The 22,199-nt window shown below is 47.3% G+C and overlaps 1 protein-coding gene across 11 annotated transcripts in view; it reads right to left on the reverse strand.

Moving 5' to 3' along the window:
* Nucleotides 1-363: 363 nt before the first annotated feature.
* hmcn1 (hemicentin 1) overlaps nucleotides 364-22,199 on the reverse strand; it is a 50,707-nt gene continuing 28,871 nt past the window's right edge. For 8 of the 11 annotated variants that reach the window (XM_088393290.1, XM_088393286.1, XM_088393285.1 and 5 more), the window contains 75 exons: nucleotides 22,015-22,123; nucleotides 21,787-21,956; nucleotides 21,454-21,608; nucleotides 21,213-21,336; nucleotides 21,027-21,128; nucleotides 20,379-20,555; nucleotides 20,086-20,237; nucleotides 19,876-19,999; nucleotides 18,559-18,734; nucleotides 18,387-18,483; nucleotides 18,154-18,276; nucleotides 17,928-18,083; nucleotides 17,402-17,683; nucleotides 17,165-17,332; nucleotides 16,983-17,096; nucleotides 16,819-16,905; nucleotides 16,533-16,724; nucleotides 16,291-16,464; nucleotides 16,073-16,186; nucleotides 15,846-15,991; nucleotides 15,606-15,756; nucleotides 15,242-15,430; nucleotides 15,066-15,179; nucleotides 14,803-14,990; nucleotides 14,624-14,720; nucleotides 14,386-14,547; nucleotides 14,205-14,318; nucleotides 13,931-14,133; nucleotides 13,777-13,858; nucleotides 13,566-13,697; nucleotides 13,315-13,464; nucleotides 13,078-13,237; nucleotides 12,876-13,000; nucleotides 12,618-12,801; nucleotides 12,454-12,551; nucleotides 12,097-12,375; nucleotides 11,830-12,026; nucleotides 11,620-11,701; nucleotides 11,400-11,536; nucleotides 11,172-11,313; nucleotides 10,963-11,107; nucleotides 10,757-10,884; nucleotides 10,513-10,669; nucleotides 10,237-10,358; nucleotides 9,992-10,156; nucleotides 9,779-9,886; nucleotides 9,562-9,699; nucleotides 9,360-9,494; nucleotides 9,014-9,283; nucleotides 8,744-8,934; nucleotides 8,453-8,666; nucleotides 8,022-8,156; nucleotides 7,758-7,948; nucleotides 7,572-7,653; nucleotides 7,231-7,500; nucleotides 7,003-7,173; nucleotides 6,756-6,926; nucleotides 6,515-6,685; nucleotides 6,255-6,425; nucleotides 6,018-6,188; nucleotides 5,777-5,947; nucleotides 5,563-5,709; nucleotides 5,164-5,301; nucleotides 4,885-5,006; nucleotides 4,512-4,749; nucleotides 4,312-4,374; nucleotides 4,123-4,242; nucleotides 3,921-4,055; nucleotides 3,543-3,656; nucleotides 3,306-3,431; nucleotides 3,100-3,228; nucleotides 2,050-2,376; nucleotides 1,639-1,758; nucleotides 1,430-1,556; nucleotides 364-1,322 (listed from right to left, as the gene is read on the reverse strand). In XM_088393290.1, coding sequence (XP_088249416.1) covers nucleotides 956-1,322; nucleotides 1,430-1,556; nucleotides 1,639-1,758; nucleotides 2,050-2,376; nucleotides 3,100-3,228; nucleotides 3,306-3,431; nucleotides 3,543-3,656; nucleotides 3,921-4,055; nucleotides 4,123-4,242; nucleotides 4,312-4,374; nucleotides 4,512-4,749; nucleotides 4,885-5,006; nucleotides 5,164-5,301; nucleotides 5,563-5,709; nucleotides 5,777-5,947; nucleotides 6,018-6,188; nucleotides 6,255-6,425; nucleotides 6,515-6,685; nucleotides 6,756-6,926; nucleotides 7,003-7,173; nucleotides 7,231-7,500; nucleotides 7,572-7,653; nucleotides 7,758-7,948; nucleotides 8,022-8,156; nucleotides 8,453-8,666; nucleotides 8,744-8,934; nucleotides 9,014-9,283; nucleotides 9,360-9,494; nucleotides 9,562-9,699; nucleotides 9,779-9,886; nucleotides 9,992-10,156; nucleotides 10,237-10,358; nucleotides 10,513-10,669; nucleotides 10,757-10,884; nucleotides 10,963-11,107; nucleotides 11,172-11,313; nucleotides 11,400-11,536; nucleotides 11,620-11,701; nucleotides 11,830-12,026; nucleotides 12,097-12,375; nucleotides 12,454-12,551; nucleotides 12,618-12,801; nucleotides 12,876-13,000; nucleotides 13,078-13,237; nucleotides 13,315-13,464; nucleotides 13,566-13,697; nucleotides 13,777-13,858; nucleotides 13,931-14,133; nucleotides 14,205-14,318; nucleotides 14,386-14,547; nucleotides 14,624-14,720; nucleotides 14,803-14,990; nucleotides 15,066-15,179; nucleotides 15,242-15,430; nucleotides 15,606-15,756; nucleotides 15,846-15,991; nucleotides 16,073-16,186; nucleotides 16,291-16,464; nucleotides 16,533-16,724; nucleotides 16,819-16,905; nucleotides 16,983-17,096; nucleotides 17,165-17,332; nucleotides 17,402-17,683; nucleotides 17,928-18,083; nucleotides 18,154-18,276; nucleotides 18,387-18,483; nucleotides 18,559-18,734; nucleotides 19,876-19,999; nucleotides 20,086-20,237; nucleotides 20,379-20,555; nucleotides 21,027-21,128; nucleotides 21,213-21,336; nucleotides 21,454-21,608; nucleotides 21,787-21,956; nucleotides 22,015-22,123 — 11,678 coding nt within the window. In that variant the 3' untranslated portion in view covers nucleotides 364-955. The other 3 variants (XM_088393287.1, XM_088393293.1, XM_088393292.1) reach the window with 3 other exon arrangements.

A 22,199-nucleotide genomic window follows, 5' to 3' on the forward strand; every position in this document is an offset into this window, starting at 1 on the left:
AACGGCGCATCCCTTCATGCACTAAAGTTAGCTGTGAGCTTGGAGAAAGTTAGCCGCGCTCGGGAATCATTTGGTGATCTAGCGCCCCATTCCAACCCTTAATGCTGAGTGCCAAGCAGGGAGGCAATGGGTCCCATATTTATAGTCTTTGGTATGACCCGGAAGAGATGGCACCAGCTTCAATGCGCATTACCGACACCTACTGGTTGGAGTTGTATGAACTGAAAAATGAACGATTCACTTTAGGAAGTGATTCGTTCACTTTCGTTCACTGAAACGATCCGTTCCTTTGAACGAATCGTTCACCCACGATCCAACACTATTGGGAAGACATTGCAAGCACAGCAAGACATTGACGCTTAATTGCACCGTGATGCCATTTTATTTTAATTTTTTTTAAAAAAGAGAGAAAATAATGACAGTACATAGCAATACGTGTAACAAAAAAAACCAAAAAACACTTCTGTACAAATCCCCAAAAATAAAATACATCTCGGCATCAATTGGTGGATCACTCGAGGTTCTTATGATGTGTGGTTACAATGGATGATGATACCTGAGTGTGCCTTTGTGCCATGCAATCACATCTTATACATGCCACTTTTCCACAATGTCATTAGATTCAAGAACTTCCCAGTCAGTTAAAAGTTGGAATATTTGGACAAAAACCTTGTGATACACCTCCAAATAAATTAATCAACAGGGACTCAATGTAATTGCTCCTTAATTTTTAATTCTTTCCTGACGTGCTCCCAGACCTGAAGCCCGCTAAACAGCTTTGGAATAAACTATGATTAAATTAAAAGCAATAAATTGTCCTGGACTATTTCAATCCACGTTCCCAATAGCCCCTCACACACAAGATAATGTTCATATTCATTCTCTAAAAGTAAACTCAATGAATCCCAGTGGCGTCGGATGAAGAGGATACAACCTTTTGCCATGTTAAGTGCTCTCAGTAAGGGAAGGCCGAGACAGCGATGTAGACAATGAAGGTGGTCTGGTACTCGATGCCTCCGTCTTGGCTGTAGGAGAGGGCTCGCACCTTCATGCGGTACGTGTGAGGCTCTCGTAAGGGTCGAGTCGTAAACAGCACCCCTTTCAGGTTCTCGTCTCGAATAGCGAAAGGTAACGTGACGTCCTCATCCACCACAAGGAAGTTGGTCCGAGGGTGCATCACTCCATCCTGCGTGTAGGCCACCAATCGGATGAGGTCTTGGTTGGCGGCGATGCCGAACGGAAGAGACAGGAGCTTGTACTCCAGGGCGTAGGGGCTCAGAGCGCATTCCAGGTCATTTGGAGGACAGTTCTTCAGACAGAACCTGAAACATATACAATGAGTTGACCTAAGAATCCATTGAGCATGCTTATTTGCAATGTGAATTTGAAACACAACAACTGTAATGTAATTAATCTTATCTGCATTTACCCCGTGGTGGGCTCTCTCTGGTAGTTTGGTGGACAAGGTGTGTCAATGCATTGGTAACTTCCTCTCATGTTGAAGCACATGCGGTTGGCTCCACATTGGATGTTCTGCTCGAGACACTCGTCGATATCTGGAAATACAACGGGCAGCTTGCATCCAAATGTCTTTTCTATGCTCCAGTGAAGTGGCCCGGAGGCGAGGCGCTCGCTCACCTTGGCACGTCTTGCCGTTGGCCATGAGGTGGTAACCGGCCGGGCAAAGACACCTATGGCTTCCCGGTGTGTTCATACACTCGTGCTGGCAGGAATCCCTCACCTCGCACTCGTTGATATCTGCCACAGAGCGCACAATGCGAGCAGTGTATCATCAAGTTGCGGATTGGAAGGCATAACTCTATTCTGCCTCTTCCATGAGCCAAATCCTAGAAACACCTTTCAATATAATGCAATGGCATTTGACGCCAAAGCTCTCGATAAAGTTTAACTGAGGGGTAGATGAACTTTCCATGAAGAATTATAATCAGTAGCATAAAATAGCAACAGAACAAACATTTTACAGTCCACATTGAAGCAGGTGAACTGTTTTTTTTTTTCCGTGTGACCCTGCCTACTCTCCATAGTTACCTAAGCAGCGGCCATCCTTGGACACAAACCCCTCGCGACAAGCTTTGGGGCCCTGATTTATGGGCAGTCCTCTTCGGCTCCGCCCCCTTTTGTCGGCGGTGTACGAGTGATAGCTGTGCGAAGCCAAGTTGTGGTAGAGGCGCTCAGGAAAGGACGTTCGGAAGCCGTAAGAGTAACTCTCATAAGTCGGCAGGCGCTCGAGCCCGGCGCAAGACTTGCCGTCCCCCAGCAGGAAGCGCCCTGGTGGGCAGGTGCAGCGAAAGCTGCCCCGGGTGTTGACGCACTGGTGGGCGCAGGGCTGCGGAAGCCACTCGCATTCATTTATATCTGCCCAGCGCCGGGAGGACACAATAGAGACAGAGGCAAGTGGAGGAAAGAAAGCAGATGACCAGGAGAGAAAGAAAAGAAAAGAAAAGAAATGTGGTGCGGGGAGATGAGAATGGGGGGGAAAGGGGATACATCAGTTACCCCTATGTACAGCAATACATTTCTATTCCTCATGCAATGGATTGAGCCTTTTCTTCAACTTACAAAAAGATTGATATATCAAGTTTGCCACAGTGTGATTGAATGGTGATATTCAAGACGTGTTAATGATGTTACAGGCAGGAGTGTGCTGTTATGAAGCCCAGCTGGAAACAAAGATTGACAAGTGACAGCAATGTGAAATGAAAAGGTGCTGGTCTTGGTGTGCTTCAAGTTCAAGTCCTAACCACTGAGACGTGGAGAATGGAGCCACTGACTCTCTTCTTTGACTTCTTCTTATGCTGGAGCAAAAAAGACAAAGGCACGCTACCATGCAGTGCATCTTTAAAGGTAAGGCAGTTGGCAGCACTGGAGTTGCGTAAGCAAGCAGCCACCTTTAACAAGGTGGCAAAAAAACGTGTCTGTTTACAAGTAACAGGTGAGTTCGCTTGTAGACAGAAAGAAGCAACGAGCAGGTCCGATAAAAAAGATGAAGAATCATCCCTTTGAGATCTAGCAAATGAACGTAACATAAGCGAGAAAATGAGCTGCTCACTGTTTGAAAGCCAAAGGTGACGTACGTACCGAGACAAGGCCTGCCCACTCCTTGGGATCGGTAACCGCGTGGACACGTGCAGTGGTAACTCCCTCTGGTGTTTTCACAAATCTGGTTGTATCGGCACTGATGGGTGCCATCGCCGCACTCGTCGATATCTACCACAGCGTGTTGCCACTCAATGAACACTGCTAGGATGGATGGCGGACGAGCGCAATGGGCACACCGTACTGACCTACGCACGTCCCGTTGGCACCTTTGGTCATCCCAGCGGGGCACAGGTCGATGCAGTTGTACCCGCCACGGGTATTTTTACACTGCTGGTCGGATCGACAAACCCTCTGTCTGCACTCGTTTATATCTGAAGTGACAATTTGGTTTCATATATGGGAAGATACAAATAGGTGCAAAGCATTGGTAAACATGTTGCTTTTAGAATGCTTGAGTATTTTTTTCTTTTTTTTATGCTCACCAACACAGCGTCGATTCCTGAGCTGGAAGCCAGGCTCACAGGCGCAGCGATAACTACCGATGGTGTTCAGGCAAAGTTGATTGCATGGATTGGATTCCTGGCACTCATTTATATCTGAAAATTTAAAAACACCCGTCACTGGAGAGAAGCTAAATTGAATGATTTTGCTGAGGTGACAATGGCAACAAATCAATTTGACTCTGTCAATTACTTGCATACAATCAAATTCTGGATTCAGACATGTTTTAAAGTAATTGTCTAGTCTACTTAAAAAAAGATGTGATTCAATGTATAGTCTACTGAAGAATGTATCTCGATCATTTTATTTCACTCTACCGCAAGAAAATGGAGTAAATGCAACATTTGATTTAATTCTACCTGTGCAACCGTGGCCGGCAGTTGTTCTCCTGAAGCCGTGGCCGCAACGCATAACGCAGCGGTATGATCCAATAGTGTTCTCACATTCCTGTCCATCGTGACACATGGTCGCACCCAGCAAACACTCATCAACATCTAGCGGGGACCAACGTTTGTTGAGGTTAGGACAATAATGGACATTCAATGGATGAGCTGCGTTTACCTTGACAGGTCTTGCCGTCAGCTGAGATGGCGAGCCCTCGGGGACACGAGCAGTAGTAAGTGCCCATGGCGTTGTGGCATGCGTGAGAACACGGGTTTCCCACTTCACACTCATTCTCATCTGCAATGGATAAACCGTCCTTCAGCCCATCACTATACCGTAAAAAGAGCCACGGGCAAGAACACCAACCTGCACAGTAGGGCCCAGCAGAAACCAAAGTAAATCCATGAGGACACTGGTTACTGCGATCACCTGGAATGAAAACGAAAACTGGCATGAAGATGAGAAAACCATACAGAAGCGCCTGCAACCTACAGTAGGAAGTAAAAGTAAGAAAAGCAGCACACTTGGGTCCCTTCATCTGAAAATAGCACTGGCCTAGATCATACCCTTGGTGATACGAGCTTGGATGGTGTATTCCAGCGCCTCTTCCACGCTGTGATACTGAGCGCTGACGGCGGTGGCATGAAGCGTCTGCACCAAGTAGGGCATCTTGCCCCTGGACACGTCGTAGGAGATGGTGTGGTTCCAAGAGTAGGGCACGCTCTCCCCGTCGATGCTGAACATGCGGGTGGACAGAGCGTAGACCTGGCCCGGGCCTGTTTGGATGTAGTCCTCGGTGTAGTCCTGATAGGAACACAGCATACTTGAGTCATGCTTTATTTTGAGTGGACATCCCCATCTTATAAACTTCATTTGAAAGATAGAAACAATATCATTGTTACAAATGAAAATAAAGGGAATGTAAATTCATTTGTGTACCTTGATGCTGATCTCCGCATGTGAAGGCAGCTGAAGGATTTGTCCATTGATGATGATGTCCACCAACAATGCTCCATCTGCGTCTAAGCCCCGGGCAATGTGAGTCATCCTTAGAATCTCACCTAGGTTTGAGAAGAAACAATGGAGAGTTGAAGCGTTATGTCCTTTTGATCCCTGCTATATATTTTTTTTTATCAATTCTAGTTTCCAGACAGAAGCACATGAACTTTGTGGTTCTTTGCATAGCAGTGAAGTTCATGTAGGCAGCAGCATATCTACCTGTGGCAAATTCCACCTGAGTTTCTCGCCTGAAGATAGCGCCAGTTAACGTGTACCCGTTGACAGCTTCGCCGACTTCCTGAGCAGTGGTCCAGTAGATGGGATTCAGAATGGAAATGAGCTTCCTCATTGCAGGCCCTTCAATGAAAGTTAGAGGACACAGGGAGGGGTTTTAATAGGGCAGGTCCCAGGGAATGACAGTTGAGATTGTCAAGTTCTGGGTCAGGACCCAAAGGTGTATCGTGGGCAAATAGGAAAGTCGGATTATGTTAGAACAGTACTGAGGGATAGCAAGTTTCTACTGAGATCTTACAAGATTGTGTCAAAAATGATGATTCACTTGTTACTTGCTACTCAACTGAGAACCAATCATTCAAATATTTTTTTTCTGTAACTGACCTAATGATCTTGGTATATTTGATATTGATGCTTTGATGAGTTTGCCGCCAGACGTGGTGTCGACGGCAGTGGCATTCAATATGGCGATACCAAAGTCAATGTCATTGATATTCCCTATAATGCTTCCTCGTGCCATCTGCGGCCCACCTGGAAAACACACACAAGGTTTAAAAACGGCTTTTCATGCAAGAAATTGCATATGGGCATAGCTTACCTGGACAGGCCTCAAGGTTACACCTGGACAGTTGGGAGGAGTCTCCCGGGCACGAGCGGCCGCCGTTACTAGGTGACGGGTTGTTGCAGAGACGCACGCGTGTCCTTTGTCCACCCCCGCAGGAAGCAGAGCATTCTCCCCAAGACTGCCATTGTCCCCAGTTACCATCAGCTGCAATGGTGCAAAACACCCTCAAGACACCCTCACAAACAGCTCGAAGGACACAACTCAAGTTACGCACCGGGACATACGCCCGTGTTGCATCTTTGTATTTGCGCGTCTGCGCCTGCGCACGCTCTGCCACCATTGGCCGGCCCGGGGTTGTCACATGTCCTGTGGCGCCTCATCTGCCCTCCGTTGCATGTCTTGCTGCAACTGCCCCAACTGCTCCACGGACCCCAGTTCCCGTTGACTAATAGACAGAATAAAAAACGCTTAACCACAGGGAGTCACACTTAGCAAAGCGGTGAGGACTCACTTGGACAGGGCTCGCTATTACAAAAGTCAACGTGTACGTCGTTGCCTTCGCACTGCCTGCCGCCGTATTGCGGGCCAGGGCTGGCGCAGAGGCGTGTTCTCTGTCTGGTGCCACCCCCACAGGAAACACTGCAGGCTCCCCAGCTCACCCAGGATGACCACTTCCCATCAACTAGTGAACGGAATCATTTGTTGAGTTAGCAGCAGTACATGCCAGAAAAAGGATTTCACTAGGACAAATGAATTCCACGGGGTGCTTACCGGGACATGCTCTCTCTTTGCACACTTGAGTTTGTGTGTCTGTGCCATCGCACGGTGACCCATGGAATGCAGGCGGGGGGTTGTTGCACAGCCGGATTCTTGACTGCATCCCTTTTCCACAGGTCTCACTGCATGGGCTCCAAGGAAGCCAAGGCCCCCAGCCACCTGCCACTGCACAAGTCAAAACGGTATGGGAAAATAAGTAGCATGTTACCTTTGGCAAGATAAGATTAGCCATTACCTGGACAAGGTCGGATGCTACACATGATGACCTCCAGGGCCCTTCCCTCACACGGCCTGCCTCCATGCTGAGCCGGGGGCTTGCTGCAGCTCCGCACCCTGGTTCTGTTACCGTGTCCACATGTGCGAGAGCACTCCTCCCACGAAGACCACTCTGACCACTTACCATCAACTATAAATTGAAATGTACAAATCCTCAAGCCTCGCGTGTAACGTCCACCATCCCCAGCCGTTAACGGTACCCGTACCCGGACAAGGCTTCCCGTGACAACTGCGTGTCTCCGTATCCAATCCTGCACAGTGGCGTCCCCCGTTAGCAGGAAGTGGATTGTTACATTGCCGCTGTCTCTTCTGGGAACCGATTCCACATGTTGAACTGCAAGGGCCCCACTCGGCCCACTCAGAGAAGCCTCCGTGCACTGAGGAAAAATAAATTGTGAACTTTTTGTAATCATGTATGAGTATCGCAGACTTACCTCGAACAGTTAGCCCAACCCGAACCAGGACGGACCCAAGTAAGTTTCTCGCCACGCATTCATACTCAGCTGTGTCCTCCTTCTGGGCACTATTCACCCGGAGGGAGCCGTTTGATAGACTGGAGAAGTGGTCGTTGGCTAAAAGAGGGCGTCCTTGGCGAGACCATTCTATCACGGGGGTGGGCTCGCCCTCCGCCTGGCAATTGAGCATCAATGTAGTGCCGGCGTCCACCACCGTTGTTACGGGCTCTACTGTAAAGGTGGGCGCACCTGGGAAAAAATTTTTTTTAGCACGCTTGATTCTATTGGTCAGCCTGCAAAAATATTTTCACACAGCTTACTCTGTAGGGTCAGGGTGACACTTTTTTGCACAACGCCAGCAATATTTACTGCCACACAAACATAAGTGCCTGCATCTTCAACCTGTGGAAAAATTCAATTAAAACCCACAAGTGGTCAAAAAGAAGCAATTATCCGAGGCAATTTGATGTTGTATTAGACACGCACGATCGAAAGTTCTTTCCTACCACTGTGCCATAGACGGCCAGAGAACCGTTGTCCAGTTGACGGACGCGCTCGTTGATGTGTAAGTTGACTCCATTTTTGCTCCACTGGATGGTAGGAAGCGGGTCTCCTCGAACGTCACAGTTCAGGACGGCATCGCTGCCGAGAGGTTCGACACGATTGGAGTGAAGGTCCCCGTCAATGATGGGAGGCTCTGAATGGAGAACAAGTGGAGAGATGGCATGGGAATGGTTGAAGCTGCAAGTAAATGGGGGATGTCATCTTACCTTTGACATCTACAAAAGCCAAAGATTTGATGCTTCCAACTGTGTTTTCTGCCACACAGGTGTAAGTGCCAGCATCTTCTTTCCTCAATCGCTCAATCACCAACTCACTGTGGCCGCTCATGTGATCATAGTGAACTACAGCATCAAGAGATCAGACACAATGGTAGAAAATTGATCCTCCCCACCTCATGTAAGATCAGTCATATTTTTTTTTTAGTTTATTTCGTAACACAAGTCAACACAACTTAGCTTTAGTGGATTACATCTTAAACAAAATAAAAAGTATTGGGACACTGGGCTATCACAGTCACAATAACATTAGAAAAATATGGTGAAAAAAATATATAGTCACGGCGACTGTATACATTTTTCAAATGGTATAAAGTAAGAACATTTTCTGAAATACTTTTATGGTAGGATTTTGCATGCACCTGGAATGATGTTGTCGTTGAAGGCCCACGTGATCCTGGGCAGGGGGATCCCGCTGACTCCGCATTCCAGCCGGAGGCGCTCGCCCTTGTTGAGGGAGATGTCACCAAGCAATTCGGTGAAGACCGGCTGGGTATGAACAGACAGACTGACTGTCCGACTGTCTTGACCCAAATCATTGCTGGCAACACATGTGTAACTGCCTGCATCGCCAGGCTGATGTCAAAAGAAGGGAGATGATTATTTTTCACAAGAGACAGTACACACCCAATATACGAAGATGGAGTCCTCACCTGAGCGGTATCAATGACAAGCTCCCCAGATGGCAAAATGGTGTATTCCCCTGTTTGCACTCCTAACAGAACACCATCCTTCTCCCAGGACAGGGTGGGTTGTGGGACGCCCTTGGCCACACATGCCAGCTGGGCCTGCTTACCTTCCTCCACAACTACTTCCTGTTCTAAGTCAAGAATAGAGGGGGGGACTGCAAAGGGGACATTTTTTTGAATGAGGTGATTCCAAACAATCCGATAAGCTAACAGTTCAGTTTATGTTGAACTCACTCTGCACAGTCAGGCTCATCTCCAGGCTTGCGCTTCCCGCCAAATTGGCGGCAGTGCAAGTGTAAATTCCCGTATCGGCCGGGTGGATGAATGCAATTTGTAAGGAACCCGAAGCCAGCACCCGCTGACGTACGGACTCCCCGAGAGGCTGCCCGTCTTTGTGCCACGTAACGGAAGGTGGAGGGACGCCATCCGATTGACAATGCAGCGTCACCGAGGAGTCCACGGGAGCCAGGTACTTTTGCCTGTCTGATCTGATGACTGGAGGTACTGGGGAGGATAAAGATCAGATGTCCATCAAGTGAATATGATTTCAAATATTTTGAAGCAGTTATGTCTTACTTACCCTGGACTCTGAGTTTGGTCTTGCCCAAGGCTGTACCCGCTGGGTTTTGAGCCACGCATATATAAGTTCCAGAGTTGGACAGAGACGCCTTGATGATCTGGAGACTCCCGTTAGGTAGCACTGTGAAACTTCCACCTATCGGAGAACAAGACTTTTCTTTGACAATCCGTCACGTAAGAGTAATGGCTGACAAAGTGTTTACCTGCGGTGTGTATATTGATGCCCTCCTTCTGCCAAGTGATTGTCGGCCTTGGTGAGCCTGTGGCCCGGCAGGGGAGCACGATGGGATTATTGAGGATCACCTCCAGGGTGGATGGGTGGGAATGGATCTCGGGAAGCTCTAAGAAAATTGTGAAAAAAGAACATGTGGGTGCAAAGCAAGGCCAATTTGCTCAAACCTCCCTGAAAAGAAGTCTTACCCTGCACAGTGAGCTGCACGTGGCGTTGAGTAGAGCCTGCGGCGTTCTTCGCTGTGCAGGAATAGCGTCCTGCGTGACTCAGCTCAGCTGAGCTTATTTCAATTTGACCTGAACACAGCACAATAGACCAACATCACTGCAAAGTATAGACCAACCTTAAGGTGCATCATGAAATATAAAGGCAGTTCCAACAAATAGCATTAGAACACTGACCCGTGTGCAAGATCCTGTATCCTTGTCCCAGCTTGAGCAGCTCAACGCCATCTTTGCTCCAATGAATTGTGGGATCTGGGATGCCCGAGGCAGTACAGGCAATGACCACTGGAGAAAGTCTCGCTACAACGAGGTCTGTGGGTTCATCAGCTATGGATGGAGGAACTAGGAAGACGACAGTAGCCAAATGCTCACTTTTTGATTCACCCTGAGCAATACAAATGGAGAGTCGTGATGTTAGTCACCTTGGACAGTGAGATTGATGAATCTGGTATCTTCCCCCGCCTCATTGGAGACAAAACATTCATACAAAGCCGTGTCCTCCACTGTGGGTGCTATCACTACCAGTGAACCCGAACTGAGCAATCTACAAAGGACAAATCACAAAGTTCCGTTACGAGGTGAAAGACACTGGAGAGAATTACTGATTGACTTTGTGTAGCGCTTAGAATTTTCAAAATACAGTTTGAAATGACGAGAAGATGATGATAAAACAGAGGGGTAGAAAAACCTGAATCAACCTGTACATATTCTGGTTCTGGTCAGTATTGAGTTCTTGTCCGTTTTTCATCCAGACCACCGAGGGCTTGGGTATGCCACTGGCCTCACAAGCGAGGGTGGTCTGAACATTGACGGTAACCGTCACATTGGTGCGTCCATCAAGAATAGAGGGAGGCACTGAAAGGTGACAGCATATCAAAACAGTTTGGTGATGGACACATTATTTTTTCATGTCTTTGCATGTTTTCTTTTGTGTCCCCCCACCATATACTTCGAGGTCTACTCTCTTGCGTTGCGTCCCGGCCGGGTTCGTGGCCATACACAAATAGCGGCCGGTGTCGGTCACCTGTGCGGAGTGGATGTGTAACGAGCCATCATCCATAAAGGTATGCCTGCACACAAAATAGGAGCAAATATTGATGGAATGCTAGAAAATGCAGAAATCAGCTTTAGAGTTCATTTTTGTGTACCTGGGGTTATTTCCAGCCAATACGGCTCCGTGTTTCCTCCACGTGACCCGGGGTGCTGGCACACCGTTGACAATACACTCAAGCACAACTGGCTTATCGAGAAGAACAGACACGGTCTGAGGGCCGTCTTTGATTGTCGGTGCCACTGAAGAAGACACATTGTTACGTTAACATTGTGAATTGGCATCGACATTAATAAATCGATTTACCATTGACGTTCAGGTTAAACTCGCGTGTGGTCTTGCCAACGATGTTACTGGCCATGCACGTATATTGGGCCTTGTCACTCAGCTCAGCCATGTTGATCTGTAAGTAGCGGCCATCGGAGAGAACACGGACACGTGCAGACACCTACGCAATGGCAAAAAAATCATTCAGGCACACACCTCAGGAGAAGTCAGTGTATGGAAAAAAAATACTTGTGTGATTTTCTCTACCTGCAATGGTTGACCATCTTTAAGCCAGCTTAGAGTTGGAGGAGGAACAGCATCAGACTTGCATTCCAGAGTCACCTGTCTGTTCTGTAGCACGGACACATCCTGAGGAGTGCTCTCCCCCGCAATGTTAGGAGGAACTGAAACAAATAAAAAAAAAACATTTTACAGCCCATTTGAAGGGTGAACATAAAATTACAATGAATTTATTTCTGTTACTCACCATGCACTCGCACTAAGAATTCTTTGTCATCATCGCCTGCTGGACTGTTGGCTAAGCAGTTGTATCTGCCAGTGTCCTCCAACTGAATTAACATTTAAACATACGTCTTAGGTTATTAAATCCACGATGCACCACGCGTGGCATGTACTGCGCGGCGCTGTGAATCGTTTCGAATGATCCACACAAAGTACTCCGAATGGAATTTGCTACCTGTGCCGACGCGACGCGAAGCACTGTTCCTCCTTGAAGGAGTCGCAGGCTGTCTGTTTGTGGGATGGGACGTCCATCCTTCAGCCACGTCAAGGAGGGTGGAGGAATACCCGAGGCCTCACACTGAAGCTCCAGTACATTATTAACCACCACGGAAACTTCGGTTGCTGCATCAGATGCCTTGATTTGTGGAGGCTCTGAAAACAAACCGCACATCAGCACCACAAATCCAATCATAGTTAAACGGCCTTCTATGATTTAACCTACCAAGAACTTTCAAATGAAAATGACGGCTTGCTTGACCAGCGGTGTTGCTGACAATACAAGTGTAATGTCCTGCGTCACTGACTTGAGCCTGGAGGAACTGAATTGTTGTGTTTTGGTTGAGTAGTTTCAGTTGGGTGTCATACGAGAGATGTTCCCCCTCTTTGAGCCAGCTGACAGACGGGGTTGGGCTTCCATCGGCTAAACACAACAGAGAAGCCAGGTTCCCTCTAACTACAGTCACCTCATCCGTGCTCCCTGCTCCATCCAGAACTGGGGGGACTAAGAGAGAGGAGAAAAAACTACAGGTCAAGTCCCCAATCCTAATTCCTGTCCAACGTCATCACATGTCAGACTCACCATTCACATGTAGGTTGTAATGTCTGTTGTCAACTCCCGCTCTATTCGATGCCACGCAGGTGTAGGTGCCACCATCAGACACTTGAGTGCGTGTAATCCTGGTTGACACATCCCACATGTATGAATCATATCATTGACTCGTCATACTCTTTTTGAGTGCCTACCGGAGCAGCTGGCCAGCAGAGAGAAGACGTATGTGTGAAGACACTGGAAGGGGGAGGCCATTTCTGAGCCAATTAAGCTGGGGCGGAGGAGATCCTGTCGCTACGCATTCGATGCTGACCGAGGTGTCCAGGACTGCCGTCAATTCCTCGACTTTTTCGTCGTTGGCCTCAATCGCAGGAGGCACTGAGGGAGCAAGAGAAGCTAAAGGTTATTACCGGGGGAGCAAATACAGTGAGAAACATACGTATTTGACCAACCGTATATATTCAAATTGAATATCCGGTCTTCTTCTCCTGCACTGTTGGAGGCCACACAGGTATACTTGCCACTGTCAGTGGTGTAGGTAGCAGTCACTGTGAGAATGCTGCCATCTGGACTGATCCTAAGCAACACCACAACATCATTGGCATAGCATAGCATAGCAGCAATATCCACATCTTCTTGCTGGCAGTCATGTACCTGAAGTCCTTATTCCCTGTATTGTTAATAACTTGTCCATCTTTTAACCATTGGATGGTTGGAGTTGGCGATCCCTGGACATGGCATGCCAGCTGTATGCTTTCATTTAGCAGGACCCCAATCTCACTGGGTAACTCTGATCCAGAGATACTGGGAGGAACTTCAGAGAGTATTGTTGCTTTTAGCTCCAGTCAGCCAATGTGAATTAGGTGAGAAGATGTTCTTGTCTCCAGTTACCTTGTATGGCGAGGTGGTAGTTTTTCTGCGCTTTGCCTTGCACGTTGGAGGCCAAGCAAGTATAAGTGCCACTGTCAGACAACTGTGAGCGTGCAATCTGAAGCTTGCTGCCTCCAGAGAAGATGTGCATCTCCAAAGAAGCTGAGCTTTCTAAACAAATCACATAGCACATGAAATTGTCATTCTCTAAAAGGAATGGAACAATGCCATTTCATCCACCACGATAAAAGAAGGTCCCGGCATATGTTCACCTATCGGTTGTCCGTTCTTCAACCACGTGAGACTGGGGGGCGGGATCCCGGCAGCATCACAGGAAAAGGTGACTGGATTGCTGATGGTTTCGACAACCTTTTCCTCAGCAGGACCATCAATGTGAGGGGGAACTGCATATGACAGCAAAAGAAGTCTTTACTTCAGAAATTTAGGAATGGAAGAATTTCATCATCAGCTAAACCCGAATACCATAAATATTCAGATGGAAGTTCTTGTCCATCTGACCGGCAATGTTGGTTGCCTTGCACACGTATTGTCCAGTATCGGACACCTGAAAATAAAAGGAGATCAATTAGGAAAACGTAAAAATCAAGATTCTAACTCATTTATTATAAAGTCTCACTTCTGAGGCTCTGATCTGAAGCATCTGCCCTCCACCCAGAATGCTCAAGTTGACAGAGTCTGTCACCATCCTTCCATTCTTGTACCAGGTGATGATGGGAGGAGGAGCTGCATTGGATTCACACTCCAAAGTCACCGATTCCCCCGCAAGCACATTCACCACCACGGGAGAATCCCCGTTATTGTCCCGGATACTGGGAGGAACTGAGAAGAAAACAACTCTCAAATTTGATGCTTTCTTTCTTCCACTCGCTTGACATAAAGGGAGGACTGACCAAACACCGTGAGGTAAATGTTCTTGTAAGCCTCTCCTGCCGCATTCATGGCAACGCAAGTGTACTTCCCGCCGTCTGATACTTTGGCTTTCAAGATTTGTAAAGTACGACCACCTGCGGGCACAAATGAAGCTGCTAAACTAACCCATTCTCCGTCCACGTGATAATGATTATAACATACCCGGCATGATGAGTGCATTGGCGTTGGCCTGAAGTGGCCCCCTGTCATTTAACCAAGTCAAGGTAGGAGGGGGGAAACCCACGGCTTCGCATGACAGGAACACAAAGTTGTTCACCACCACTGTCACATTCTCTTGTTTTAGGCCTAAAATAGTAGGAGGCACTGGAAGAAGAGAGATACGGACATAAAGTTGTAGAAGAAAACTCAACAAATCTATATGATGTTTTTTATGCCTTACCGTGGACATTAAGATTGAAGGATTTCTCAACACTTCCAGCCACGTTGTCAGCCACACACACGTAGCGTCCAGTGTCAGACACTTGAGCTGCCAACAACTGACAGAGAAGGCACGCTTGGTAAGCATTCATTCGATGACATCGTACTCGATTATCTTAAAATTAGATCAGTAACATTCACCTGAAGTGTTCTGCCATTGGACAGAATTTTATGAGGTCCATCCGAGCTGATTGGCTGGTTGTCCTTCAACCAGGTGATCTTTGGGGCGGGGTTGCCATCCGCATGGCATTCCAACAAGCTTGTTTTATTGACCAAGACCGTCACCTCGTCAGGTAAATCGTTGTGTACCCCTCGTAGCGTGGGGGGCACTGATGGAACACACAAATACAGCGCAGTGAAGCAGAGGTTTCAAAATATTAAGTTGAGTCCAAGACCACACTCACATAATACTCGAACGTCATACTGAATCGAATCTTCTCCTGCTTCATTGACAGCCACACATGTGTACCTGCCCGAGTCCTCCGCCTGAGTCCTGGGGATTTGTAACACTCTTCCTCCTGACAGGAAAGCACGGACATGTTAGCACGCACTCGCTGGATCTTTCCATCTGCTCTCTTACCTGGCATGATCAAAATGTTGTCATTGGAGTTCAGGGCCTGGCCATTTTTGTACCAGGTGAGAGTTGGCGGCGGTACGGCATTGGTCTCACAATATAGAGAGATTGGATTGTTGAGAATCACATCACGGGCATCCACCCCAAAATCTGACGGGGACAGTGGATCACCAGTTCTGGTGAAACTGGGAGGAACTGAGAAAAAAGATGAGGAACAAAAACATCATGAACTGCAGATATTTTCAAAGAGATGCGTAGAAGAAGAATCTCATGATGATGAAAAAAACAAAATACAGCAATGATATCAACCCCATCAAATTCACTGTTGGTCTCAGGCACATGATCATCATCATCAGTCAACCCAGTTCACCTTGTATATTTACATCAAAGTCCTTCTCGTCCTCTCCAGCTACATTAGTGGCTATGCAAGTGTAACGGCCAGTGTGGGACACCTGAGCATGTCTGATCTGAACAATCCGACCGTTAGCTGTAATGGACACGTGCTCATCTGCCCGCAGAATCTATGAAGAAGATGAACAAGCATCAGCGAGAGGAAAGCCAGTTTCATTGACAGATATAAAAGCAAACAAGTGAAAAAGAGATGGTGTACCTTTCCGTCCATGTACCACTGCAATGCTGGGCTAGGAAAGGCCTGCGCTGCGCACTCCAACGTCAGCGTGCCATTGACCTTGATCTTGACTTCTTTAGGCGCTAGTCCATCACCCGGGATATCGTTTTTATCGATTTGCGGGGGAACTGGGGTGAAACCAGCATTATGGGTATTTGAATGCGGAGGTGTGAGACTGCTTTAGTGGATGACACACAACGTGAACTCACCGTATACTTTGACATCAAACAGCTTGAGTGTCTCTCCAGCCTCATTCGTGGCAACACAAGTATAACGTCCAGCATCCTCTTCTTTTGCGTTAAGAATCTGCAGGGTTCGCCCACCTGGGGAAGGCGAAACAAAAAGGTATCAATCCGTTTCAATGATACATTACTGACATCAAATTTATATTCTATAATATAGAATATAGAGATTCGATTAATATAACCTGGAAGAACTCTGGCATTAGGACCCGACTCAAATGAAAGGCCATCTTTGAGCCAGGTGATCAGTGCAGGAGGGAACGACTGAACTTCACACACCAGTGAGGTGGGGCTACTCAAGGTTACCGTCACCTCTTCGGCCGAACCGTCCGGTCCTGACCCGGCAATGGTGGGAGAAACTGAAGAGAATACAAGACAGTCAAATAATGGAACAATTTGAATTCATCCTGCGTATGTATGTACGTACCCAGGACATTGAGGTTGAAATGGCGACTGCGATCTCCTGCGTTGTTCGACGCGAGGCAGCTGTATCTGCCGGTGTCAGCCACTTGCACGCCGGAAATTACGAGGTAACGCCCATGAGACATGACATGGTGGCGTCTGTCAGGCAGTAATCGTTTTCCATCCTTTAGCCATGTTATTTCTGGAATTGGGTTTCCTAAAAAACACACACAAAAAACAGACTTGAGTATTTTACAAAGCTTGGTGTTGCAAAAACGTTCCAGGACTGGTAGGACAAAAGATATATATACCAGAGGCCTCACAGGTCAGCGTAACGTTGTGCCTTTCCTTCACTTTGGTGTCCGTGACACTTCCTTCTTCCACGATACTTGGTGGAACTGGTTGCGATGAGGTAGAAATGCATAAAAAGGTCATCAATGTCTTCAGTAACCAATTAGAAGGCCTATTCATTTACCAAGGATGTTTAGGTCAAAATGTTTCTTTTCTTCTCCAGCGCTGTTGGATGCGATGCAGGTGTACCTCCCGCCATCCTCGATGGCTGCATGCATTAGACGCAGGCTACGCCCTCCTAGACGTATTCAATTTTGTTATCATTATTTTGCAATGTTTATTCAGCATAAAATGTAAGAAGTTGACCTGAAAGAACACGAACAGAACTGCTCCCTCTGATGGGTCGACCATCCTTCAGCCAAGCGATGGTAGGAAGAGGAATGCCGGAGGCCTCGCAGCTCAGAGCCACAGGGTTCTTCACCACAACGCTGACATTTTCTGGGAACTGAACCTGGCCCACGATAGTTGGCGGGACTGGAAAAAGCAGGAAAAAGGTCAACTCAAACAAAGAGTGCAATTAGACTCCGGGTTCCTACTTCCTACCGTGCACGCTGATGTCGTGCTTGCTGTCGGCCTGCCCTGCCACATTAACGGCGATGCACGTGTAGCGTCCCGTGTCTGAAATCTTAGCATCTTGAATCTGAAGCAGCCTTCCCTCATTCAGAAGCTTAGCGCCACGCAGCCCTGTGACGGGGCGTCCGTCTTTCAGCCAGGTGAGCGCCGGCCGTGGCAGGCCATCCGCCGCGCACTGTAACGTCACGTTGCCTCCTTTTGTCACAACCACGGCATCGGCGTCACCCTCGCCGTGTCTGATGGAAGGGCGGACTAAAGTGAGAAGAGCATATAAGTTGATTTGAGCAATATGCGTGTTTCTCGGCAGTACAAAATTAAATCTTTTAATATTTATTTCAACCATTATTTAAATCATTCAGTGCCATTGACGGTTATAGACTTCAAAGATTTTAACTGGGCTGGCAGTGAACGAGTTAGATAGACTACAGACGCAGTTTGCAACACATGAATTTGACTCGACTGAAGCTGATAAATGGATGCCTCGGAGCGTACGAACCGTAAACCTGCAGGCTGTACTCCTTGGATGTGCTGCCAGCCGCACTGGAAGCCGTACAGACGTAGTTCGCTGCGTCCGCCTTCTCTGCATTGGAAATCTGCAGCTGACGACCTCCTGATAAAACCCTGAGCCGCTCATCAGACTGGAGCACCACACCTGGTGCGCAGGAAAAGGTGAAAATCACATGACTTTTAGGAGAGTAAAAGCATATAGCAGTTGTATTTACCATTCTTCCTCCAGCTTAGACTGGGAGGTGGTATGCCACTGGATTCGCACACCAGTGTGATGAGATTTCCTTCAACCACTGTGAGCGGTGACACCTCTTGTGAGCCTCGAATACTTGGAGAAACTGTCGTGGAGATAAATCAATTGCATTGGCTTCTAAAGATCTTTGCTTGGAATGGGAGATTTTTTTTTTTAATGATTTCCAAAACATTACGGATACAAAGCAGAACTCACCCCACACATTCACATTATAGTTCTTCTCTGTCTTGCCAGCAATGTTGGTGGCTTCACAGGTATAGCGGCCTGAGTCCTGCACCTGAGCACTGTCAACCTAGCAGAAGAATCAGCTCAATACCAACACAAATCCAAAGGGTCACTTATTTAATAATGAAGAGGTTGATTGAACCTTGAGCAAACTCCTATCCTCTGAGAGAGCCAGACCAGGTTTTCTAAACAGCGGGCGGCCATCTTTGCGCCACGACAGCGTGGGTGGGGGAATGGCATCGCTCAGGCAGTGCAGCTCCACAGGACTGCCGAGCATCACGGTGGCGTTCATCTCCTCCCCCTTGATGTTGGGCGGCACTGGGGAAGATATGGATATTTAGAAACAAAATTCACAATACAGGAGATTAGATCATTAAGTACTAACATTGTGCTCAAATAAAGATAATGATGATGAAGACAGAAAATATCTCACATTAATATAGACAGCTGTTAAGTAGCCCGTGGAGACCTACACGAGTATTTATTTATCTGAGGCCATGATCTAACGTGATACCTGATTGTCCAATTTGGGCATCTGCTTTATGTCTCGGGCTAAGCCGGCAGCAGCAATAACGTCATTCAACTAACATTTGCGTATTTTCGGTCAGGGCAGCCGTTTGACTATACGCCTTCACTATAATCATCATACATATTCCAGGTCATAGGGGGCTGGGGCAACTAAATTAAATAACCTTAAATGCATCTACAACTGCACTGGTACTTGTCTACATTCATGACTTCTTTTCACAAGAGCCTCTGCTTGTTTGTTTAAACGTGTCCTGATTGATAAAATGACTGCAAGGCAATTTCCTCTGTATTCTGTATGACAGAGAGAGAGCAAGTCAGGAAGCTGCTGAAGCATGGTAGCAATTACCGCAGCAAATCTGCCTTTATTTGGTCTTGATCTTTCAGAGGAAACGCACACTGTGTGGATGTTTGCATTGTGCATACATCCAGTGCCTGTTTAAACAGACATGGGGGAGACTTTGTGATTCCCTGCCTGCCTGTAAACTGGGCGCCAAAGTGACATCCGTTTCGATTGCGCTTGTATACGCCATCATGTTCGGCTCCCTGCAGGAAGCTGACAATGTTTATTGAAAAGCTAAGCTTGATCTGGCCGCACTTCCGTGCATTTCAAGACCCCCGTGATACGCCACCGGTGTGATCTGTCTGTCTGCTGGAAGACAAAGTGCAGTCTGAATTTGTCAGTAAAACAAAGAATGGAAGCTTGGAAAAGGAACAATGGAACACGCTGCCTGCTGCTCTCGGCTTGCCAACACATTTATCATCATCAATCATTTTTTTTACTACTTTGCACATTTTATGGCACAAAAAAAGATCAGATCAGGTTATTGTCAAATCCTAAATGAGAAAATGAATAAAGATTCTTAGACGCCACCACATGGGCCAAACTTTGATGGGCACTGTTCAAAAGTAACAAAAGGTACGATGGCCTCACCATAAACCCTCAGATCGTAATCTCGCTGTTGCTCTCCTCCAGCGTTGACAGCGACACAGGTATAGCGGCCCATGTCACTCACCTGTGCACTGCTCAGAGACAGCACCTTGCCACCGGACAACACCTGAGGGACAGCCACAGTAACCAACTCTTATGCGGGGATAATAATAATATTATTCAATTTATCACAAGATGATATGCAAAAATAACCTGTATTCCATGAGATACACTCGTCACTGGGCTTCCATCTTTGAGCCAGGTGAGACTCGGTAAGGGCACGCCAGTCGCCTCGCATTCCAGTCTGCCGGCCTCGTTCACGACGACTGTCACTGTGCCACCTCGGCTAGAGATGACTGGAGGCACTACAAAAGAAATGGGAGAAAAATGCTTTGATTTGATTTACTGCACAAAGCCACAACGGCAGTCTTGACATTCTTACTGATGCAGACAAAGGATAAAAAAAACATCTGTTGTAACTGGCAAAGAAAATAAAAGACACTGACCAAACACCTGCAAGCTGTGGGATGTCTCTGCAACTCCAGCCAAGTTGACTGCTACACATCTGTACAGCCCTGCGTCGGATAGCTGAGCTCTTTCGATCTCCAACACTTGGCCACGTTTCAGCAGAGTCACCCCGGCTGTGCTTGTCAGAGGTCGGCCGTCTTTGTACCACGTTATCGCTAGGACACCAAAGAGCTTGTGTCAATGTCAGGTGCTGATGATATTTTGCATCAACAATATTTCTTGTATGAAAGGGTGCATGCCTGTTTTGCAATTTCAATATTTGAGTTCTAGTTTAGTTCGAGCCAAAAACTTCTGGCATCTTGTTTTCAAAAGCCGAATCGAATCGAACGCGAAACCCGATATTTTTACATTTTCTCATTTGGCAAACCCTGGTCGATCTGGAATGCAACATTAGATCCAAACTACAAACACATCCCAGGAAAAGTCTTCAATTATGCTGGAATGTGCCTGCTTATCAGCACAGTGCACGCTACGGTGCATGGAAAGAATGGCGGTGGGAATCAAGTCGCCTGTAGGGAGTCATCTGAGATCAATTTTCTGCTAATACGTTCACGGAAAAGCGCGGGTCACTTGAGAGTCTTCCTTTGAACTGGTGAAGAAGACAGGAAGACGTTTGTGAGTCTCACCAGGTAACGGACTGCCTGTGGCCTTGCACTCGAGCTCAGTAGAGAAGCCTGACAAGATGGTCTGGTTGATGATTTCCCCAGAGGCTGAGATGGTGGGCGGCACTGCCAAACACACACAAGAGTTTTACAGAAGCTCAATGTATCAGATGAAACAAGAGGAAACAAGATGTGGTATTGTTTCGTTACCATGGACACTGAGCCGTAGGCTTTTTTGAGCTTCGCCCGCAGCGTTGGTGGCCAGGCAGGTGTATTTCCCAGAATCTTCTTGTCTTGCCCCTGTGATCTTCAGCACTCTGCCTGCTGACTCCAGCTGTTGTGCAAAAGCCATGCACAGAAACACAACAAACACGTCTCATTCACTTCCTGTTAAAGGGGATTTTTGTGGGTCAATGACTCTTTGTTGCACTCAAATAATCAATCAAGCCACCTTAAAGTGCTCCTGTGATGTATCGACGGGTCGGCCATCTTTAAGCCAGGTAAGAGTGGGCGCGGGGATGCCACTGGAGATGCACTCCAAATTGATTGCTTTGTGTAGGACGACCGCACGCTCAGTGGTGCCAGTGGAACGAATGGATGGAGGAACTGGAATAGTTCAGAGGGTAGACTCATTGTCTATTTTGCAGAACAGGAGAATAGGCAAAGTGGCAGAAAATAGAAATATTCACCCAAACATTTCCCGCAGCTTGCATTTAGAGAGGACATTTTTGCATTACAATACATATGCACAACAGCTACTAAAAATCTTTCTTTCTACTCTTACCTTGCACAAGCACATTGAAGTCCTTCTCGTGGTCTCCTCCTTCATTGGAGGCCACACATTGAAAGCGACCCGTGTCGGAGACCTGAGCGCGGGGGATGATCAGTCGCCATCCACTGGCCGCAAGTCGCAGCCCGTCTCCAGGTCTGACGACTTGCCCGTCTTTATACCACCTGAGGATGGCCAACGTCAAATTGACTTTCTTCATTCTGAGGTCAAACTAAATCTTACGTTATGGTAGGTGCCGGTGTCCCGGTGGCGTGGCACTCCAGCTCCAGAGGGTTGTGTATTATGACAGTGCTGTCAGTCATCTCATCTCCTCCATCAATTATGGGCGGCACTAAGGCAAAGAATCATTTTATAGATAGTTACAAATACTCTGCTATTTGGAATGGCAATTTGGAATTTGTGCGTAC

Source organism: Syngnathus floridae, chromosome 13 (genome assembly GCF_059516105.1).
Source record: "Syngnathus floridae isolate MCC-2025c chromosome 13, RoL_Sflo_1.0, whole genome shotgun sequence".
Classification (NCBI taxonomy): domain Eukaryota; kingdom Metazoa; phylum Chordata; class Actinopteri; order Syngnathiformes; family Syngnathidae; genus Syngnathus; species Syngnathus floridae.